We start from the raw sequence: 21,790 nt of genomic DNA on the forward strand, positions 1-21,790 counted from the left end.
TGACTGTAAGTGAACTTCAGAGAAATAACTGAAATGCTTGATAGTTGTAGAATGGGACTGTTATGTGAGTGATGTACACAAGTGTGCTTCATTACGGCTGTCTGGTGATGAGATGGGATCAGATGAGTCTTTCTCTCTCGTCTCGGCAGGGTCTGATGCTCTTTGCTGCAGAGGCGTTTTGTGGTGTTTGGGTGTCAGCATTCTCACAGCTTCGCACCACTCACACTGCTCGATGTGACAACTTCATGAGCTGTTGTGTGTGTGTGTGTGTTTGGGAGGGTTGTTATCGTCTATAACAACTGTAGTGTCCAGTATAGACACAGTGAGTGAAGCCGAGAGCAAGATATGCCTCGACATATTTTCTGCATTTAGCTTTTGAATGACCGGTACCTGTCTATGTTTGTGCGACATCATCTCTTCCCTTTCACAAACCGATCCGTATTAAAAATATGTATTAAAAAAATAAATATTAAATAAGAATATATATATATTACCTTAAATGCACACTGTTACTGCTTGAGAAACCTCAATTAACCAAATTCAACTAAACACTTTAACTGCTTGAGTAATCAAAGTTATCATTATATACTTTCAAACATATTATATACGCTATCAAACATTTCCGCGTGTAGTGTGCCAGGGTTGCCAGGTTTTCACAACAAAACTCGCCCAATTCCTACTCAAAACTAGCCCAATCGCATTTCGAGGGGGGGCCACCAGTATTCCAGGCGATAAAATACACTTTTTTTATGGAGGGGTTCCCCAAACCGCAGACTTGGCAACACTGTAGCGTGCCAGCTTGATGCTTCCTCTGAAGACTGCTTAGATGTGTTCGACTTGAAGCAGCGCTGATTAGACCGATGGGTTCGTGTCATCAAAGTACAGTGAGAGCTATAAGAGTGGAAACGTATCCTTATGCTCTCTCTCACCGTACTTTGATGTCATACACCGATCGATCTTCAAGTCCAGTCGAACACACCTCTTTACTCTCGCGTGTCATGTGACTGTGTAATCGTAGCCTCTGCGATTGAAAAATCTTGTTTTTTCATATTGCGATATTATCGCAAATGCAATTAATCGTTCAGCCTTACTTTCATACTGATATAGTGCCCACCCCTACTTTCTAAATATGCGGTTCTCTTATGTGAGATGCGAGTGCAACGGTGATAGATGTCCCTCTAGAAAATGCATACAATTGGGTTTTGATACGTGTTCTATTTGCAGCTCAGAAGAAATGTTTGTTTTTATAGTACATCAAAAAGAAAATTTGATTTCTTGTGTTGTCTTGATTTCAGTCAGACTTTTAATAATAGCTGCGATCCATATTAGTCCATTTGGGAGCACTCAGTGATGCTGGGATGATGGACAGCCAGCCGTGTGTGTTTCTAGCAGGACTCTGAATCGTGAAGCGCTGTAGATGATCTGTGGCCTCTTTCCCTGCTGTCCTCTTTCCCGTATGACTCATGCATGGCAGACAGCAGGCTTCCTCTGTGGGGTGTGCTGGAGCAGTCCAGGCCTCTCGGCTGCGCTCATCTGTCTCTCCGTATCACGCAGATTCGTTTGAGTCGAGCGTGTGCTCCACACTCAAACTAATAGAGGTTGCATGATCTCCAGCCACTGGTTGGCTGCGTGGTTTACAGTGGACCCTGTGGTCTGACCTTCGCTGCCATGTTTGAAGTGGTGTGCAGACCGCTTTAAATGTGCACGTTTAAAAAGATCTGATCTGAGATCAGTGTGAATTGAGCAGGAACTGTTTGACTGGAGAGAAAAACAAATATCATGGTCCTTCAGAATTGAAAAAAAGCTTGTATGTTTTGTTAAAAAGATGTGAAATTAATTATTAAGGTTTTTCTATTTTTAAACACCAGCATTATACATCTCATCCTGTGATGACAAGTTAAATGCAAGTATTTTCCAGGATATTGGGCTGCGTTTACACTGGCAGAAAAAACAGTTTTTTTGCCCACATCTGACACAGATCAAAATTTGATGCACGTGTGCAAACACAAAAATCCACAAATTTCGCATCCGATCTGAGCTGTTTCCAAATGTGGTTTTAAATCAGATACATATCTGATATCTGGACATCTGACCTCCATCTAAACACACATATCCAATTTCCCGCAGAACTCCCAATGCGAGGGTGACATGTTTGCCCATAAAGATATATGCGCTCGCATTTTATTTAAAAAATTGCACATTCAGGGGCTGGTTTTCAGCCTCTGCCCCGTGAATTTTATAAACACAACAGTTTCACTAGCAATGAGGTGATAACTTTCAGTGTAAATGCAGCCTTGGTGTCATTTTTGAACAATCCATCTACGAAAAAGGCATAAAAGTAAGATTGATTGATTGATTGATTGATTGATTGATAGATTTTTAAAGAAAGAAATCCTTCAGTTCATCAAGGATGTATTGAATAGTTCAAAAGTGACAATAAAGACATTTATAATGTTATAAATATCTATAGTAAATAAATGCTAATAAATTATTTGATAGTAGTAAATTATTTTCTATTCATCAAAGGATCCTGAAAAAAAAGGTGTAATGGTTTCCACAAAAAAATACGAAGCAGCACAACTGTTTTCAACATTGATAATAATCAGAAATGTTCCTTGAGCAGCAAATCAGCATATTAGAATGATTTCTGAAGGATCATGTGACACTGAAGACTGGAGTAATGATGCTGAAAATTCAGCTGCACATCACAGGAATAAATTACATTTTACAATATATTCAAATAAAAAACAGCTGTTATTAATTGTAATTATATTTAATAATTTTACTATTCATTTTACTTTATTTCTTTGAACAATTAAATGATGGTGAGCATAAGAGACTTCTTTCAGATACAACACTTTTAATGACACTTTTCACAGCGAGAATGCAAACCCTTCCCCTTTACTGTCTTCATAAATATTCATGGTCTTATTGTGCATGGTTCATTGGTTTTCATAATCTTTCTTCCTAATGCAATGGCTTTCTCCACCTCTGCTGATGGAAGAAGGATGTGTGGGTGAGGAAAAACAATGACGATAATCAATTGTCACGATCAAACCAAAACCCTGTGGATTAAACAGTGCCAACTTACTATTCATGTTTTAGTGTCAGACATGATTTCAGTGTAGTGTATTTGCATCAGCGTGATTTTCTAACAGTCTGAATCTACTGCAGTGGTGTTATTTTAGTGTTATTGGTATACTGTTGTAGTTTTTGGTAATATATCAGATTACATTTTATTTTTATATTTTCTGATTGATTTTAATTTGCAAGTTTTAGTAATTTTGTCTGTATATTTTTTATTAGTTTTAGTTAGTATTTAGTTTGAGTTATTTTTAGTAGTTTGAGCTAAAACAAAACGAAAATGAGAAACGTTGCCTTTGCAGATAGCTGAAATTATTTTAGTTATTTTGTAGTTTTTTATGGTTTTAGTTAACGATAATAACCCTGATTTGCTGTAATACTTGATAATCTGACATATGTTGGTTAGTTAACTTGCGGTTCACTAAAATTCATGTGAAACTGAAAGGGCTTACATGGTTTTCTAGTAGCTAAACTTCCTCAAAGTTCATCAACTTCCACAAAAGATTTCTGATATGAACTGTTAATTGGTTAAAAAAGATAAAAAGCTTTTTTAACATTTAAATGCTACATCTGCAATTTCTCCATTACATGAGGCTTAACACAGTCCCAATTCTTTTCCCAGATCACCAGAAACTGGAACGGGAAGCCCGTATCTGCCGTCTGCTCAAACATCCCAATATCGGTGAGTCAGCTTCACAAATATACCCAAACGTCTCCGTTCATGACGAAATCAGTGTGAAATCCGTCTTTAAGGATGCAGGTGCCACACAGTCTGGTTTGAATGAGCGTAAGGGATCTCGAGGGGCATTAATATAGAAAGCATATCTTTCCAGCCCATGAAAACCGCTCTTCAAATTGTGCTGTTTGAGTTTGAGTGAATGGCAAATGAAAGTACGTCGTGAAATTCTTACTCTCTTTCTCTTAAATGCAGTGCGGCTCCATGACAGTATATCAGAGGAAGGCTTCCATTACCTCTTATTTGACCTGTAAGTGCTTCCATATAATATGGCGGATTATATCTCTATCTCTCTGCTTTGTTTGTGCACAGTGCGCTTCAATAGACGCCCACTCACTCTACCTTCCCCTAGCATCTCTCTTTATCTCTCGCTCGCTCTCTCTCTCCTCCGCTCGCTCGAGAGCCAGTTTCCATAGCAACAGAGCTGGGCTGCCCAGCCGAAGAGAAATCCTGCAGCAGGGGTTTCCCCCCCGAAGCCCCAGTGTTCTCTCTTCTAGAGGATTCCCCCATCCATACTGCTCTCTCTCTCTCTCTCTCTCTCTCTCTCTCTCGCTCTCTCTCTCTCTCTCGCTCTCTCTCTCTCTCTCTCTCTCTCTCGCTCATGCACAACCACACTAGATCAATACTGCTATCTTTAGTTTATCTTCCTTAACTGTACATGTTTAATAAATGCTGCTTTATTCATTTATACATTCTTGATACATTATTTGCTACTTTTGATACAAAAATGTGCACTTTAGTTTACTTGCAAACTGAAGTATGCTGTCTCTGCAGTACAACTAAATACTGCGCCATTGGTTGAGCTAGTGTTGCTGTGTCAATCTGTACTCATGCTGTTTTCACTTTTGGGGAATCAACCAAACCAGACCTAACCAAAGTATTTTTTTATGCTAGTAATTGTAAAAAAATTAAAAATAAAAGGTACTGATTAACGCAAATCACCTTTAATTTATTTCATTTATTATTTTTGGTTAAATTGCTACTTCATTGATTCTTATTTTATTATTATTATTATTATTATTATTATTATTATTATTTTATTAATACTTGTTTATTCAATGAAAAATATTTAATAAAAAATGTTGATTTGATTATTAATTTAATTAATATAATTTTTTATATAATTATATTATTAGTTTTATAAGTAGTTATGTTTTACATTTATAATTTATTTTTATATATAATATTTTAATTTATATACAATTTTGTATATATTTATTGTCATTTATTTATTAGCTGTTTATTGTTAGTTTTATTCTTTTTATTATTAATTTAATTTTAAATATTTAATTAAACAGCTTTTTCATTTATTTTATTTTATAATATTTGTTTATTGCATCCAAAAATATTTAATTAAAAATATTAACATATATTAATTAATTTAATTAATTAATGTATTTATGTAGCATTAGTTTATTTTATTAATTTCATTAGTAGTACATTTGTAAATTATTTTATTTTGTAACCATTTTTACATTTTATTTTATTAATATTTAATTTTAGATTTAATTTTTTTCAATCCATTATTTAAAATGTATTTATTTATTTTTTAAAGTTTTGTTTCATTTTGTTTGCATTCTTATTTTTTACTTTTCTTTAATTTGCTCCATTTCATTGTACCCAGCCATGCTGCGAATGCTTTTGTAATATGAATGCACAGATTTTGCTCTGCTGGTGTAAAGCACACCAAACTGAAGTTGAAGAATCACAGAATAAATGTGAATATGGTGACCGTGGTAGTGATATCTTCTCTCTGTCCTGTAGTGTGACGGGTGGAGAGCTGTTTGAAGACATCGTAGCCAGAGAATATTACAGTGAAGCTGACGCCAGGTAAAACAGCATCTCCATTTCCTCCTGTTGTCCTGTCCAGACCCTCACCACGGCCATTTCCTCTCCATCCTCCCCTTTCACACTTCTTTGTTCTTCTCTTTTTACATGCATTTTAACCAGATAAACGTGTGTTTTGTGCACTTTCTAGTATAATATGTGAGTACCAGTTTTGTCCACATTATATGAGTGATGAGTTTTGTTTCAGAGGCTTGTTAAATGTTTGAGGCAGTGTCTCGCTGAGGCGGCAAGCGTGGGCGGCAGCTCTCTCTGTGCGTCTACTTCTGCAGGTCCCTTTCCCATCGGCTTCTTTTTCTCCATTCCATCTTTTCATGTTTTCCTCTCTGCATCAGATCTTCTCACAGACACACACACACACACACACACACACACTGCAGTCACCCTCAGGAGAAAAGCTTTAATCAATTTGACTGTGTGGGTATGCATGTGGGAGAGAGATATACAGCGAGAAACAGAACAAGAGATACTTACAGAGGGAGGAAACACAGGAGCTGGCGAGCGGTGAAACTGCTGGAATCCATGAGCTCATCAGCCATATTCGTGGGTAGAAATGTGTCACGTTGCTGCCCGCCCGCCGTCAGGACGGTGAAATGTATTCGTCTCCGAGGGCCATAGCCCCTCCACCTGCCTCCACTAGAGCAATGGCTGAAAGTAGGTCTCTAATTAACACACGTAATTACAGTGTCAGCTCATATTCAGCGCCGCACGTGCTGCAAACCTGCACACTCGCTTTATTAGAGTGTGATCTGTTTCCACAGCACTAGAAATCCCTGACAGAAACTGGATTTTCACACTTTCTGAAGAAAATTACTGTTTTCTTCACATTAATATGCTGTTGCTAAGGTGGTTGCTAGGTAATTGCCTAACTAAAAAGTCTCTGCCGTTTGATTGTTTACAAGTCTGATTGATTGCTTTAAAGACACATGAATAAATTTTTTATCAATGTTTATTTATAGCTATATTTATTTAAATACATTTTAAAAGCTCCTAATGCTCACCATGGCTGCATTTATTTTATTAAAAATGCAGTAAAAATAGAAAAATTGTGAAATGTTTTTACAATTTAAAAGAGCTGTTTTCTATTTGTATATAGTGTAAATTTTAATTTATTCCTATGATGCAAAGCTGAATTTTCAGCATCATTACTCCTGTCTTATCAATATTGAAAACGGTTATGTTGCTTCATATTTCTGTGGAAACCATGATACTTTTTATTCAGATATTCTTTGATGAATAGAAAGCACATTACTGATAGGTTTGTAATTTTCAATAATTCTTCCGAGACTTTTTTTAGTCATCATAAAGCATCTATAATCTGTTAAGTAGCTACATATTTTAGTGAGAAATCAACAAAATCGGCAACAAAAATGTAGAAAACATGACCGAAAACCAAATGTTTCAGCTTAAAATTGAATACAAAATCAACAAATGTTTTTCAGTGGCAGTGTGACACCGTCCTAAATGTAAAGTGACTTTTCCCCCAACTGGCCCAAAACGCTCACACTGTTCCCGGGTCAGCGGGACATCTTTACAGTTGAGCCTGTATTAGATATGTGTGTTAAAAACACCGTTAGCATCTCAGAAACCAGCCGTACTCTCTCTCAAACACCCAGACGCACACATACACGGATCATTTCCATATCTTCAGCTCTACTCTGTTTGATTCATCCACTCTTCCCTCCATTTCTCCATCCCACGTGTGATCGGCAGCCTCACAGGAAATGATGCGTCGGGCTATGCTGCTATTGTTCAGCGTTGTGTAACATCAGGGCTTTCACTGTTATCACTCATCTCATTTCAACACTCTTATCAAACAGTCTCTCTTATCTAAGCCGTTCCTTTCATGCGCTCGTCTCCCTGTGACTAACTCACCACCTCCGTCACGGCTCTCGTCCCTCATCCTTTCTTTTTCTTTTTCTTCCCCTTCTGTCCTCTCCGCTCTCGCTTGTCTTTGCAGTCATTGTATCCATCAGATTCTAGAGAGTGTCAATCACATTCACCATCATGACATAGTGCACAGGGACTTGAAGGTCAGTATGGGAAGTGCACTGGCCCACTGCATGTGTCATGTGACTCTTACCTGTTTCGAGCCGCCCATGTGTCTGTCTTGAATTGTTCTTCTGGGAACTTTGGTGTGTTTCTGCATTCGCTGGCTGTTTTCACACTCGGTTTGATTGTTTGGTTTGAACCCGAGTTCGATTCCCTTTTTGTTGACCCTGAAGGTCACTTTTTACATTGTGTTATTTGGCTACAATTTGCAGTGGCTTTCCATACTTAACTCTATAAAGCCTACTGTTACATATTTGATACACAAATTTATAACGCCTTACAGGATCTTAACTAAGTATTTAAATATCATCTTACTAAGAGATATTATTGGGAGATATAGAGTGGCAGCTGATATTTATATGCATTTTATGTAAGTATCTGCTACACAGATCTCATTGATTTACATTGCAAGCTATCAGAATTTCATCTTATTTTTTGGCCATATGAATATCAGCAACTGTATCAAATTTCATATTTTTGCTCCTTTTGGGCCTTTGAATAAAATGTAGGTGTTTTTTTCCTCAAGTATGATCTCCATATTCTCACTATAATATACTAAATAGTGCTGCCAAACGATTAATCGCAATTAATCGCATCCAAAATAAAAAATTCTGTTCATATAATATATGTGTGTACTATGTATATTTATTATGTATATATAAACGCACAGACATACAGTATATATTTGAAAATATTTACATGTATATATTTATATTAATATAATTTGTGTGCATGTGTGTGTATTTATATATACATAATAAATATACATTGCACACGCACATACAGTATATTATGTAAATAAAAACTTTTATTTTGGATGCGATTAATCACGATTAATCGTTTGGCGGCACTTATACTAAATGCACTATAAAAGCCTGATGTATCAAATATGGTACTCACAACTTGGTAATATGGTAAACACAAACCCTTTGGATTTTTGACTTTTTTAGAATTTTTTTTTTTTTTTTTTTTTTTTAAAGATTTTGTCTAAAGGTTTAATATACTCTTTAACTGTTAAAAAAATTCTTAATATTATTAAATATGTCAGGATTTACAGGGTTAATGAGAATTCCGAGCACCTGCAGCTTTTTTTTTTTTTAACCATTATAGCTAGAAAAGAGTGTAGGAGATGGCCTAAAAATTGAAAACATGTTTTTTTGTTGTGGTGGTGGTGGTTTTACTATCAAAGTTTAAAATGCACAGGGCATTGTGGATGAATTGCGAGAGATGAGAAGCATGCGCATAGTTTGGTCTGAATTCCTCCACAGGTCAGTTTTCGTGTTGTGTTATTTGGCTCTGATTCATGGAGCCGTTTTGTTGTAAAGAGATGTGTACAGAAAAGCATCTGTGAAGACAATTTCGAATTAGCAGTGAAAGGAAAGACAGAAAAGAAAGAAATTAGGCTTTATTGCTTTCTTCTTAAAGTAGCAATTTGCAACCAAATAGTTCAACCAAAAATAATGGTGTCTGTCTTTATTTAACCAACTTTTGGGTTTCCAAACCTGCACGACTAGCTTTTCTGATTGTCATTTATTGTTCATTTAGTGAAAGTAAGTGGGATCTGTTGTTTTGACCCAAACCAGTGTTATTTTAGTATTATTTATATACAGTTGTTGTAGTATTAATAATATTTTGAATTAGCTTTTATTTTTATTTGTTCAGTTTTCATTTTCATTTTAGCTAAAGTTATTTCTGTGCTTTTGTCACTGTAATTATTATTTTTAATTAATATGCTTATTTATTGTATTTTATTATATTTATTTTTATTATAATTATAGTATAGATTAATTAACTTTTATTTCAGTTTTAGTTTTTGTCATTTTGCTTCAACGTATTTATTTCAGTTAATTGCCAAGGCAACATTTCTCATTTTCATTTATAAGTTTCATCTAATATTTATATTTCATTTCAGCCTGTTGAATATTTTATTTTATTTTATTTTAGCTTTCGACTTGCTGAAAATGTTCAGGGGTTGCTCTTTTTTTGCACAGGAGACTTAATTGGGTTCTCATTTAACCATCAACGTTGTCTCAGGTTGTTTTCTTAAAATTCTAGTAAGAGTATAAAATTATAAAAGTAATATGGATAGCATATATCAAATCATGTGGTCATGTGAGAATTTGGTGTTTGAGTTCTTAGTGAGACTTGCATACTCAAAATCAGTTTGCTCTCAATTTATTTATATTTTATTTCAGCTTTCTTTCAATTAAAGAAAATTTTAAACATTATTTTGTGTATTTGGTGTAATGCAATGTGTTTATGTGGTTTAAGGTTCAAAAGACACATTATTTCATAATGTACATTATTGTTGCTCCTCTATGCCCCGCCTTTCTGAAATGCATTGATTTTTACAAAGCTCATCGTTCTGAAAACCGAGGTGTATGCTGATTGGCCCGCTGTCCAGTGTGTTGTGATTGGCCGAATTCCTCAAGCATGTGATAGAAATGTTATGGCCCTTTACATAATGTGATGTGTGTCCCGGTCAGAACACAAAAAAACAAACAAACAAAAAACCTTATAAATGAGGCATTTGTTGCATCCAGTGGGGACATAATTACTGATTATAATGACTTTTACTGTCTTTTTACGCGTTGCGTTGCGTATCGCGCCGCATAAACATAAAACCATGTCTGCATTTGTGATCGGAGAAACGACAAACAACAAGCCTACTCTACACTGCTCAAAACTTGCGTTTGAATCCTCAGTGGCAAATTCTTTAAAATATGAAAACGTACTTACAGACTGTGAGTCAGAAGCACCAGACTGTCCATGCAAAGTTTGGACTGCCCCAATTTATCGAAACAGACACCAGCATTGTAGGCTACTCTCCTAGGAAACAGTCCTCGTCCTCCTTAAAATGCACTGCACACATCTGTATATTTGGGTGGAACTGTTTTGGAACAGTGTTGTAAATACAACTTAACCCCTGATTTCTAGTTGTGTCCCCTTTTGGAAGGCCAAAGAAAGTAGTTTCGCTTTCACAACGAAACACACAGCGTCTCCACAACATGGCAGCGGCGGCAGCAACAGCAGAATAAAAGTTACACCTTCTTTCTTTGCGTGAACATTTGGGCAGCGTTATGCAAATCTTCCCACATTTTGACGTGGACGTGGGGCGTGTTAGAACGAGCCGTTTTAGGAGGGTTTGTTTGACTCTTAACTTTTATAAAGAATATCTCTTTGGGTTTAAGACTTTAGTCTTTGCAACTTTATAAATCTTCATCATGCACCAAGAGCTTGTAACACTCCAAAGAGAAAGGAAAAGTTTAAATCACATCATATGACGCCTTTAATTTTTTAGTTATACCAACCCACTGACCCAAACATTCTTCAAATTATCTTCATTCCACAGATGAAAGAAGGTCAGGATTGGAATGACATGACTTTGAGTAAATTTTTGGGTGAACTATCCCTTTGAGGTACTAATATTCACTAATATTCATAGAAAAGGTATATTTAACGGCTCTGCACCAAACGCTCTGTTGTGAAAACAGCTGAACTGCTCTTGATGCACTGAGAGTGTCTCCTCACCCTCTCTGTCTTCTGCTCTCTCTTTGTTTCTTGTCTCACTGTCTTCCTTTCTCTCTGTTGTTTCAAAACAGTGTCATTTATCTTTGCAATTGGGTAATTCTCGGGCGCGTGTAATGCATTGTTTCAGTCAAGCCTCGCACTGAGGATGACAGAGTGCCGCTGTTTTGTTTAATAGTCACTTGAGTGAAGGGCTCTTTCAGAGTCTCGCAGCTTGTTGTGGTCTTGATTCAGAGGCTCAAATAAAGCTGCTGACAGGATCTGCTCTGTTCGGCCACACGTAAGACAAACCTCAACTCTTTTTAAGGGGGAAATCATGGTAAAATGTAAGGTTACTGTTGATGCATTTCATATTGCCTCTTGACTTGCTGAAGGAAAAAAAAGTAGTCAGAATTTGCTTTTTTATTTATTCACATACACACTAAAATTTCAGGAGTGACACTGCATTTAAATACAGGAGTGAATCCCCTAAATTATAGTTTTGTTTGTGTACGGAACAGAACTTGTTCTTGAAATTGTGATGACTGATGCAGTTGTAACATAGCACAGTTTTAACCATACTGTGCTATTGATTGATCTTTGCTGTTTTTGACCAAGTAATATTACAGCAACCAAAGACTCGTTATGTTCGGCGATTTTTAACTAAACTGCTGTTGTGTTTTGTTTATGTTTGGAAGGTCGCTTTGCAGAGCACGCTCTTGAAGGGTTGCCATGTCCTCTTATTATAAACGACTTGTTATTCATTGTTATTAAGCATCTTTGGGCTTGTTATTTGGGCTCAGCTCATAAAGCAATCCATTTTATGGAGATAATAAAGTAGGCAGGTGCAGGTCATGATATTTTGGTATGTGGCTTATTTCCAACATTACATGGTTTGATTTAAGTTAGTTATGGGCTTGTTCTCATTTGCTGTATTTTATAGCATGATATGGCAACACTGAGTCAAGATGTACCTCGTTCACTGTGATTTCTTGCACTGCAACTCTAACACACGTTTAAATATGCCATTAAAAACAGGTTCCATTGACACTGCATAGAATTTCTTCAAATGTGGTTGTTACTACCTGAATTTTGCTGGAGTCAATTCAGTTGTTGAATGCTGTTGTCACTTCTGCATATAAATTACTGAACCAGATTAAGCACTAAAAGGTGAACTGAATTTAGCTTCAATGTGCATGTGGCCATTGTTTAAGAGGCTTAATTGAGTTTTCATTGATTTCATTTAACCAACTTAGTCTCAGGTTGTAGTCCTAAAATTCCAGTAAGGAATTAATATGCATTAGCATAGCTCAGATCATTTGATATTTCAGTTCATATCGAGATTTGAAATCTCAATTTGCTCTCTAGGAGAAACAACTGGGGTCATGTGCTCTGAAAAGCATTATATTGTAATATTGTATGTATTGTTTGATGTGTAAAATTGGTGATTGTATGTTTAAGATTTGTTAGGATTTCAGAATTGGATATTTCTGCAGCTTGGCTCCAATAAATTCTAAAGGTTTTGAGCTCTGGAAATAACTCTTTGTTTTCATAGTTCAACTTTTTATATCTCAAAAGATCAAGAAAAATTGGATTCCTTGCTGTAACTACTTTAATGAGGTCCCATCTGTGATTTTTCTGTCTTGGAAAATCTTTTTATGTTATATTAGTGAACCAAACTGTGTTAGTCTAGGGGATCTTCAGCTGGCCGCCTGTGGGCCAAATCAGCCATCAATCATTTTTATTGCCCTTCTATTGATATTGATGAAATTGCTGTGCGACCAGAGATGAATTCAGCACTCAGTGGTTGTATTTGGAGCAGAGCTGGAGGTTCAGTCTATGGTTCAGACAGGTGCATCATTTTTGATTGCGTCTATTACAGGAAATGTGTCATATTTGGTAGAGATAACAAATGATGATGAAAACTAAACCTTCAAAGAAAAAATGACAGGAAAGTTAGTTGAACGGATGTGGCTCATTTCATCATCAGATCAAGTTATAATGAAATGAAATCAAATCATCTGTTGAAATATCTGGGAATCGCACTTGCTCTATTTAAATATCAGAAACATGTTTAAAGATGTTAGTAATCATGGCAAATCATGTTAGCAACATAATTAATTCATGTTATTTGTTTTGTTATCCCTCGAAAACAACTGATGTGTTTAGTCAATCATGGCAAATCAACAGTTTTAGCATTTGATTAGCTAATAAAATATGAAAACCTCGATTCAATATTAATTTACATTATTTAATTATGAACATATTTTAAAACAGTTTTGTCTTAAATCATTAATTGTAATGGATTATAAGATAACCAACATATTTTAAAACAGTTTTGTCTTAAATCATTACACGGAAGCTTTGCATTTAAATATTTCAGAATTCATATTTTGTGAAATGTCCTACTAGCAAAAAAATAACTTGCTCACAACTGCTGTGTTCATGGAAGCTTTGCATTTAAATATTTCAAAATTCATACTTATGTGGCAAGTAGCAATGTAATAAGCGGAATAATGTACATCCAGCCGGTAGTTATTGCAGAATAACCCCCAACAGGGTGATCAGGACCCCGGTGCAAAGCAGGTTACAACATGCTAGAAGCATGTTAATTCGAATTAGTAAAAAATATGTTAGCAACATGTTAAAGGGGTCATATGATGTGATTTATATTTTTCCTTTCTCTTTGGAGTGTTACAAGCTCTTGGTGCATGAAGAAGATCTGTAAAGTTGCAAAGACTAAAGTCTCTAACCCAAAGAGATATTCTTTATAAAAGTTAAGACTCTGCCACGCCCCCCTAAAATGGCTTGTTCTAACACACCCCCACATATCTACATCACTATGTGGAAATATTTGTGTAATGGCGCCCAAATCTTCACGCAAAGAAAGAAGGCGTGGTTTCAGTAACCGCAGTTAGTGTTGAAGCAGCCGTCAGGGAGATGCTGTGTGTATCTAGGAGAAAGCAAAAGCACTTTATTTGTCCTTCCGAAAGTAGAAGCATTTAGGAATCTTTAAGATAACTTACAACAGAACAGCAAAGCATTTTATGGACGACCGTTTCGTGAACCTAGGAAACAATCTGGTGCTTCTGAATCAGCTACTGTAAGTATGTTTTCTTATTAGTTTAAGTGTTTGCTATTGACTGTTCAAATGCATAGTTTTGAGTGTTGTGCGTGCGTGCGTGCGTGCGTGCGTGCGTGTGTGTGTGTGTGTGTGTGTGTGTGTGTGTGAGAGAGAGAGAGAGAGAGAGAGACAGGGTCCCACAGTGGAGTCAGCTGTCTTAGCCGTCCGTGGCTTGTGTACTGCAAACACATACGAGCTTCATCACTGTGTCTGTCACACCACTCTGTTCCCCTTTGGATTTGGACTGACGGTAGAACTAAGAACATTATTAACTGTCTTTACATTTATTTTGAAAGATGAAGCTTGCGATTATGGAAAGGGGCGCTACATTTCAGATGTGCTTGCGGTGTTCGGCCAATCACAATGCACTGGGTCAGCTGGCCAATCAGAGCAGACTGCGCTTGTCAGAAGGAGGGACTTTGTAGAAAATGAGTCGTTTGAGAGAGGCGGGGCATAGAGGACCTACAATAATGTACAGTATTTGAAAAATGATCAAATATGAAAATGCTTTTATGAAAAGCATGTCAACATATTCTGTTACACCAAATACACAAAATAATGATCTTTTAAAAGAGCATCATATGACCCCTTTAAATAGCTGTTAGCGATATGTTAAATAATGCTAGGAACATGCTAAAGCATGTTAGCGATGTTAAACATGCTAAAATATGTTAGTGGTGTGCTAAATCATGTTAGAAACGTGCTAGCAACTTGTTAAACCATCATAGCAAAATGTTAAAACATGTTAGCAACTTGCCAAAACATGTTAGCAATTTGTTAAAACATTCTAGCAATGTGCTAAATCATGTTAAAACATGTTAGTGACATTTTATTTACTTTCTCTGGTATTTCAAAGTAGTTTTGAACTCTCAGAACCTGATTTTGTCAAGCCAACATCAAAGTTTGTCACGTCAGGTTATTTTTTTTAAAGGACGTTTTAGATTTTTAAATCTGACTATTTTAATGTAAGTAAACCCATTATTAAGGGTGTATAGATTAGATTTTAGTGTCCACATCTATAGTAATGATTCTGAAAGTGTTTGTCCACTTTCAGTTTTGCCCCCAAAACAAGGGAGTTGAAGAGTCTTAGTGTGGAAGAACTAGAAAACAGCTTTGTATGTTCCAGTTTTACAACATGAACACACACACACACACACACACTCGTTTACTCTCAGTAAATCAGCAGCACACGCCTACACAGGCTGACTCACGCCGTCCACCTCCCTCTCCTCACACACCGGTACATTTCCTCCAGCCTATCTCACCACACAACTGCCAAAAAACACACTCCAGTCCACTGCAGCGCCGCAGCCTTTCCAGGGCCGCCTGCCAGTCTCACCTCTCTTCTTTCTCGTCTCAGGCTCAGACTTTCTCTTTCACCTTCTCTGTGTCTCTCCTGATGCTCGCTCTCGTCGTGGGTGGCGAGATCGTCTCACCCTTGAGAGCGTTTTTAAGTGTGTAGTGTCAGCTAGAGCTTCCTGTGACAGTAAGACAGGGTTTCTGTATGCAGGAAAAGCATTGTGTATGCTGTTTTAAAAGACTTTGATGCATGTGACCACTTCTGTGGACTGAACAGAGTTTAGCATCAAGTAGTAGCCTTTATTTCATCCATTATTGTGTCTCTCTTTACCTGTCAAGAGTCTTTGTTTTGGGCAACAGTGGTTGTCTTTCTCAAGTTCTGAGTTACTTGTAGTCTTTTAGTTTGAATGCTAACCCTTCAGTTTTCTTTGCAGATAAGATAAATCCAAGGGTGAATCTCATGAAATATGTCTACGTCATATTTTACCCTCAAGTCAAAAGAAAGAATTAATTAGCCGAACTCTGACCCCTTGATTACAACAGTTAAAATTTGGGGATATTTTAAATGTTAGGAAAAATTTTTATTTTGTGACAGTATTTTCATAATAAAACACATTTTGAAATTAATTGTTTATAATGAAAATAATGTCTCACAATTAAAATTGAATTTATAAAATAAATAAATTAAATAATTTTTTCATTTGATTTGGGAGGTAAAATATGCTAAATAATATCACAAAAATGCATATATATATATATATATATATATATTATTATTATTATATTATTATTAGTATTATTATTATTATTATTATTATATATATATATTTTTTTTTTTTTTTTTTTTTATTTTTTTGATTTGGGGTGAAATTTGATGTGGACATGATGTAGGGAGATTCATTCTATAGATAAAACTCTATACTTTTATACTTTTATACTCTATACTTTTTCTATAGATAAAACTCTTTGCCACACTTTTATGAAAATTTACTAGACCGTTTTTTTGGAAGAGTGAGTCATTAAAAATATTTTTATTTATGCTTGGCATCAGTCTTTGACATTAATTTAGGAGGAAGATGTACTGTTATAGTTTATTATCCCTGTGATTGCCCTGCTTTTCTTGCCTGTGGCTGTGCATGAGAAAATGGCATTGCTCAGACTAACATGCGCCCCCTGGTGTTTGCATGCAGTCACTGCATCCAGCAGATCCTGGAGGCGGTGCTTCATTGCCATCAAATGGGTGTGGTGCACCGAGATCTCAAGGTGAGTGATAGGAGATTTGTTCATCTGTGTGTGTTGTGCATGCTTTTATGTACAGATATGATACGTGTGATGTGCGATGTGCAATTATGATGAGATTCGATTGATAATCAGTAGAAGGAATGGCTTAAAGGGAGAGTCCAACCAAAAATTAAAATTCCATCATCTACACACCTTCATGTGTAGGGTCCTTCAAAACCCGCATGTCATTCAAAACCTGTATGGATTTCTTTCTTCTGCTGAACACAAGAAAAGAAATTTTGAAGAATGTTGGTAACCAACTCAGTTTCTGGTATCCATTGACTTACATAGTAGTGTTTGGTTATCTGCATTCTTCAAAAACTCATACAGAATGAACAACCTGGGGGTGAGTAAATGATGTCAGAATTTTCATTTTTGTGTGAACTGACCCTTTAATTCTCGCGATCCGATTTGGCATGACGTTTTGCGTGCATGGATGTCTATGTCTGGCATAAAACTCTTAAATTGTGCAGTTATTTCAGATTTATTCTTTATTATTTATTTCATGTCAAGTGATATGTTATTTCTTTTGAAGTCTTTTCACACAGGTTGATTCTGAACTAGAATGGAATAACTCGCCAATAAATCGTTACAATATGATCAGCAACATCTAGAAATAAAGTAAATAGGGTCGGTTTTGATTTCATGTTGCTTCTTTTTCTAATCCTGCTTCAGTTCAGAAGTCGCTCTTTATATTTGAAAGAATCAGGGTGTGCAAATCTCAGTCTGGATGCGTTTCCAGCGTCGTTTTCCCCGGATGTGGCTCAAGGTCATTGAGCATCTCACACCATCCTACAGATTCTCAATCAGAACACTTTTCAAACCATGAGCCCGAAACGTAGAGATGCCATCTGAGCTCCACGAATAGCTCCAGCAGATGGCAACGGCGGCTGAGCGTCAGAACACAGAGACCGTTCGTCTCTTTTCAGATGACATCTGTAGCGCGAGTGAGGACGACAGGAAGAAAGAGATCAGAGATTGAGACTGAATAAGCTTCCCATGATTCTTTGCTCCTCTGGACCCGATTTCCCACCTGGATCAACTTTTACCAGAGCAGAGGGAACATAACCTACTTAATAACCTCACACACACACACACACACACACTCTCACACTCATGCTGAACGCTATGTGGAAGTGTGAATGTGTGTGTTAAGTGGGATGATGTATTATTAACCCATATGTCTAAACCAGTGACAGTATATTACGTGAGAAAATGAAATCAAAATAGATTTTTCAATGTTTAGGTATGTGCATTTATTTATTTTTTTTCAACATGAAATCAAAATCAACCCTAGTGTCCTTTGTTAATGTTGTCAGTGTTCTGTGTAAATATCATTGGTGGTAAATTGTGAATGCTGTTTCATGTTGACTTGAAAGATAAAAACGAAGCTATTTTCCTGAAATCTTAATCAAACATCAGTGGGATCACTGAGAGTGCGACCTGTCAGTCAAATCGACAGTGTTAAGCTAAAGATAATCCAGTCTGGTCTCAGAGGAATGTGCTGTAAGGAACTTTAAAGATGCTTTTCAGGATGAATAACACTACTCTGCATAATACTACTACATCCTGTATTAATGAACTCAATAGCAAGCTAATGTAGACTAACGTTACCTAGAGCTAATTTATCAAATGTTTGCACACTCAGGTGTGTAAAATCAGTGGTTCTCAACCTTTTTGGCTCCAAGGCTTCCCATTGTCCAAAAAGTATTCAAAGGCCATGTTTATAGGTGGAGATATTTCTGATGTAATTACAGAGCTACTTGTTTCTTGAACTTACACAATTTTAAAATTGTTTTTAAAATCTCCTTTTTTTTTTTTTGTTTGTGATTACAGGATATGGTTAATTTTAATATAATTAATCTTAATAATTAAAATCTCCCTCTTAAAATGACTTTTAATACAATTGAATCTTAATTAAATTCTATAAGCAGTTAATACAAAAATAATAAATTAAAAACTAATAGATGAAATAAAAATAAACAAAATAGTTATTCTTAAAAGACCATAAGCCCTAGATGAAAATTAAAAAATGGTAGAAAATACAAAAAAAAATAACAAAAAAAAAATATTCTTAAAAAATATACAATAATAGAAATAAAAATGTCAAAAGCACAAAACAAAATGACCAAATTTAATAAAAATTAAAATACTAAACAAATTAATAAATAAGATATTAATTAAAACTATAATAACATATATATATATATAATATTAAAACAAGACCGGTCCCAGCTTCACTACCGGTCAAAAGTTTGGAATCAGAACGATTTTTAATATTTTTTAATATTTAATATTTTTTTACAGGAGTTTCTTATGCTCATCAAGACTGCATTTATTTGATTGAAAATACAGGGAAAAAATGTAATATTTTGAAATATTATTATGATGTAAAATAAAAAAATTCCATTTTAATATACATTAAAATTTAATGTATTCCTGTGATGTAAAGCTGAATTTTCAGCATCATTACTCCAGTCTTCAGTGTCACATGAGCCTTCAGAAATTATTGTAATATGCTGATTTATTATCAGTGCTGGTTGTTCTGCTTCATATTTTTTTAAAACCTGTGATACTTTTTTTTTTCAGGATTCTTTGATGAATAAAAAGTTAAAAAGAAGAGCATTTATTTAAAATAAAAATCTTTTCTAACAATATATATTACAGTTAAAAAGTTTGGGGTCAGTAAATTTGTATTCTTTCCTTTTTTTGAAAGAAATGAACTTTTATTCAGCTAAGAAGTGATAGCAAAGATTTATATTGTTAGAAAATATTTTTATATAAATGCTGTCCTTTTTAACTTTGTATTCATCGAAGAATCCTGAGAAAAGTATCGCAGTTTCCAAATAAATATTTGGCAGCACAACTGTTAACTGTTAACTGATAATTCTAATAATAAATCAGCATATTAAAATGATTTCTTAAGGATCAAGTGACACTTTATACTGGAGTAATGGCTGATGGAAATTCAGCTTTGCGTCACAGAAATAAATGATATTTTAAAGGATATTAAAATAGAAACCATTATTTTACATTATAAATACATTTTGCAAGATTACTGTTTTTTTTCTGTATTTTTAATCAAATAAATGCAGCCTTGATAAGCAGAAGAGACTTCTTTAAAAAACATTACAAGTCTTACTGATTTCAAACTTTTGACCGGTAATGTACCTGGTTGTGAAACAATGGTTTAGCATCATTTATCACCTGTATTTTTGTTGTTAGGAGACATTTTTCTTGACAGTTGACCATTTTGTTTCCAGAGCATTTGGATGATCTAAAGTCATAGATATCAAGCTAACATGTGGTTTTAAATGGAAAGCAGTAGTACATCACAGGAAATTTGCCAGTTAGACATGATTTTGAGTTTAAATCAAACTGACAATGTGCTTCTAGTGAACTCTAGCGGTGCCCAGCACAGCTTATATTTTGGGAGCTGATTCAGTTTGTATGCTGTATCTCTTGCGCAGCTGTGGTTGTATGTTATGTGTTAAGTGTTAAAAGGTGACATGTATCAGATTTTGGTTAAGAAGTAATATGAGTGCACCCCTGATCTCCCCTTCAGCCAGAAAACCTGCTCTTGGCCAGTAAATGCAAGAACGCCGCCGTCAAGTTGGCCGACTTTGGCCTGGCCATTGAAGTGCAGGGAGACCAGCAGGCCTGGTTTGGTACGTGGTCACTTCAAACTCTCCCAAAGAACTGGTTTGCTTTATTTGTTTAATTTTGCTACTTCCAAGCACCTAATCTGGCAACCAAATGGTTTTCTCTGGCATACAAACACTGATAAAGAGCCTGGATGTTGGATTTTAGATGTGTATTTTTGCATTCCAATGCAGGGTTTGCTGGAACGCCAGGTTACCTTTCCCCCGAAGTGCTACGAAAGGAGGCTTATGGGAAACCTGTGGACATTTGGGCATGTGGTGAGTCACACGCTCCCTCCCGATAGAGTTCTTTGCATCTATTTCTATTTTCTTTCTCTATCGCTCGCACATATTCAGACACATCAGCTCTCAGATGTGGAGAGTTCTTCTCCAGCAGGTTTTGTCAAGAGGTTGTTGCCTAACCGCGCTTTCACCGGTTCAGCCGCCACCGTCGTGTTTCACATCCACTTTCTCTAGAGTATCGCTAGTTGAGCGGTTTAATTACTTTGCAGGTCAGTAGGTGGGATGGTGTTTTTTGTCTGGGTTGGAAATTCTGATTCATTTTGACTAAGTGCTTCATTAGGATTGTTTGTATATCAGTGAAGCAGTTCATGGATTCATACGAGTCATTCTCAAAATGCAACACTCAAAATTGTTCGCCATTTTATGTTTGTTGTCACAAAATAAATGTTTAGTTCATTTAAACTATTTTTCACCATGCCCTGTGACTTTTAGCAGCAATCTTGAACCCACCTGGCAGTTTTAATCTGAAAACAAATTTCTGTCTTACAGTCAGATGATTCACAAATGCTGAGTTATAACAAAGAACTCATTTAAAGAATGATTCATTCAACTCTAGTTTGTGAATGAATTATTCATTTGAACCAGTTCATTACTTCTCAATATAATTAATCAATTAAAATTATTAAAAAACATACAGAATAATTATAAATTATAAAAACACTAATACTGCTTAATAATTATTTTAAAAACTTAAAAATTTTTTCCACTAAACATTTATTGATGAATAAAAAGAAGTACTGAAAAAAGCATTTATTTAAAATCAAAGTCTTTTCTAACAATATAAGTCTTCATTATCACTTTTAGCAATTTAACACATCAAGAAAGAAAGAAAAAAAAAGTACTGACCCCAAACTTTTGAGCGGTTGTGTATTTTGTGTTATTACAAAGAACCAGCTCAAAACAATTATTTATTTACAA

General features: G+C 35.5%; 1 protein-coding gene across 50 annotated transcripts in view; it reads left to right on the forward strand.

Annotated features, from left to right (window-relative positions):
- Window positions 1–21,790, forward strand: part of LOC109062978 (calcium/calmodulin-dependent protein kinase type II subunit beta) — a 62,657-nt gene that overhangs the window by 9,337 nt on the left and 31,530 nt on the right. For 41 of the 50 annotated variants that reach the window (XM_042765484.1, XM_042765476.1, XM_042765479.1 and 38 more), the window contains exons 3-8: window positions 3,707–3,766; window positions 4,016–4,070; window positions 5,585–5,650; window positions 16,838–16,910; window positions 20,494–20,596; window positions 20,765–20,848. In XM_042765484.1, coding sequence (XP_042621418.1) covers window positions 3,707–3,766; window positions 4,016–4,070; window positions 5,585–5,650; window positions 16,838–16,910; window positions 20,494–20,596; window positions 20,765–20,848 — 441 coding nt within the window. Of the gene's footprint in view, window positions 1–3,706; window positions 3,767–4,015; window positions 4,071–5,584; window positions 5,651–7,625; window positions 7,699–16,837; window positions 16,911–20,493; window positions 20,597–20,764; window positions 20,849–21,790 lie in introns of all 50 variants that reach the window. The other 9 variants (XM_042765487.1, XM_042765477.1, XM_042765481.1 and 6 more) reach the window with 1 other exon arrangement.

The sequence above is a fragment of the Cyprinus carpio genome, chromosome A10 (genome assembly GCF_018340385.1).
Source record: "Cyprinus carpio isolate SPL01 chromosome A10, ASM1834038v1, whole genome shotgun sequence".
NCBI lineage: Eukaryota > Metazoa > Chordata > Actinopteri > Cypriniformes > Cyprinidae > Cyprinus > Cyprinus carpio.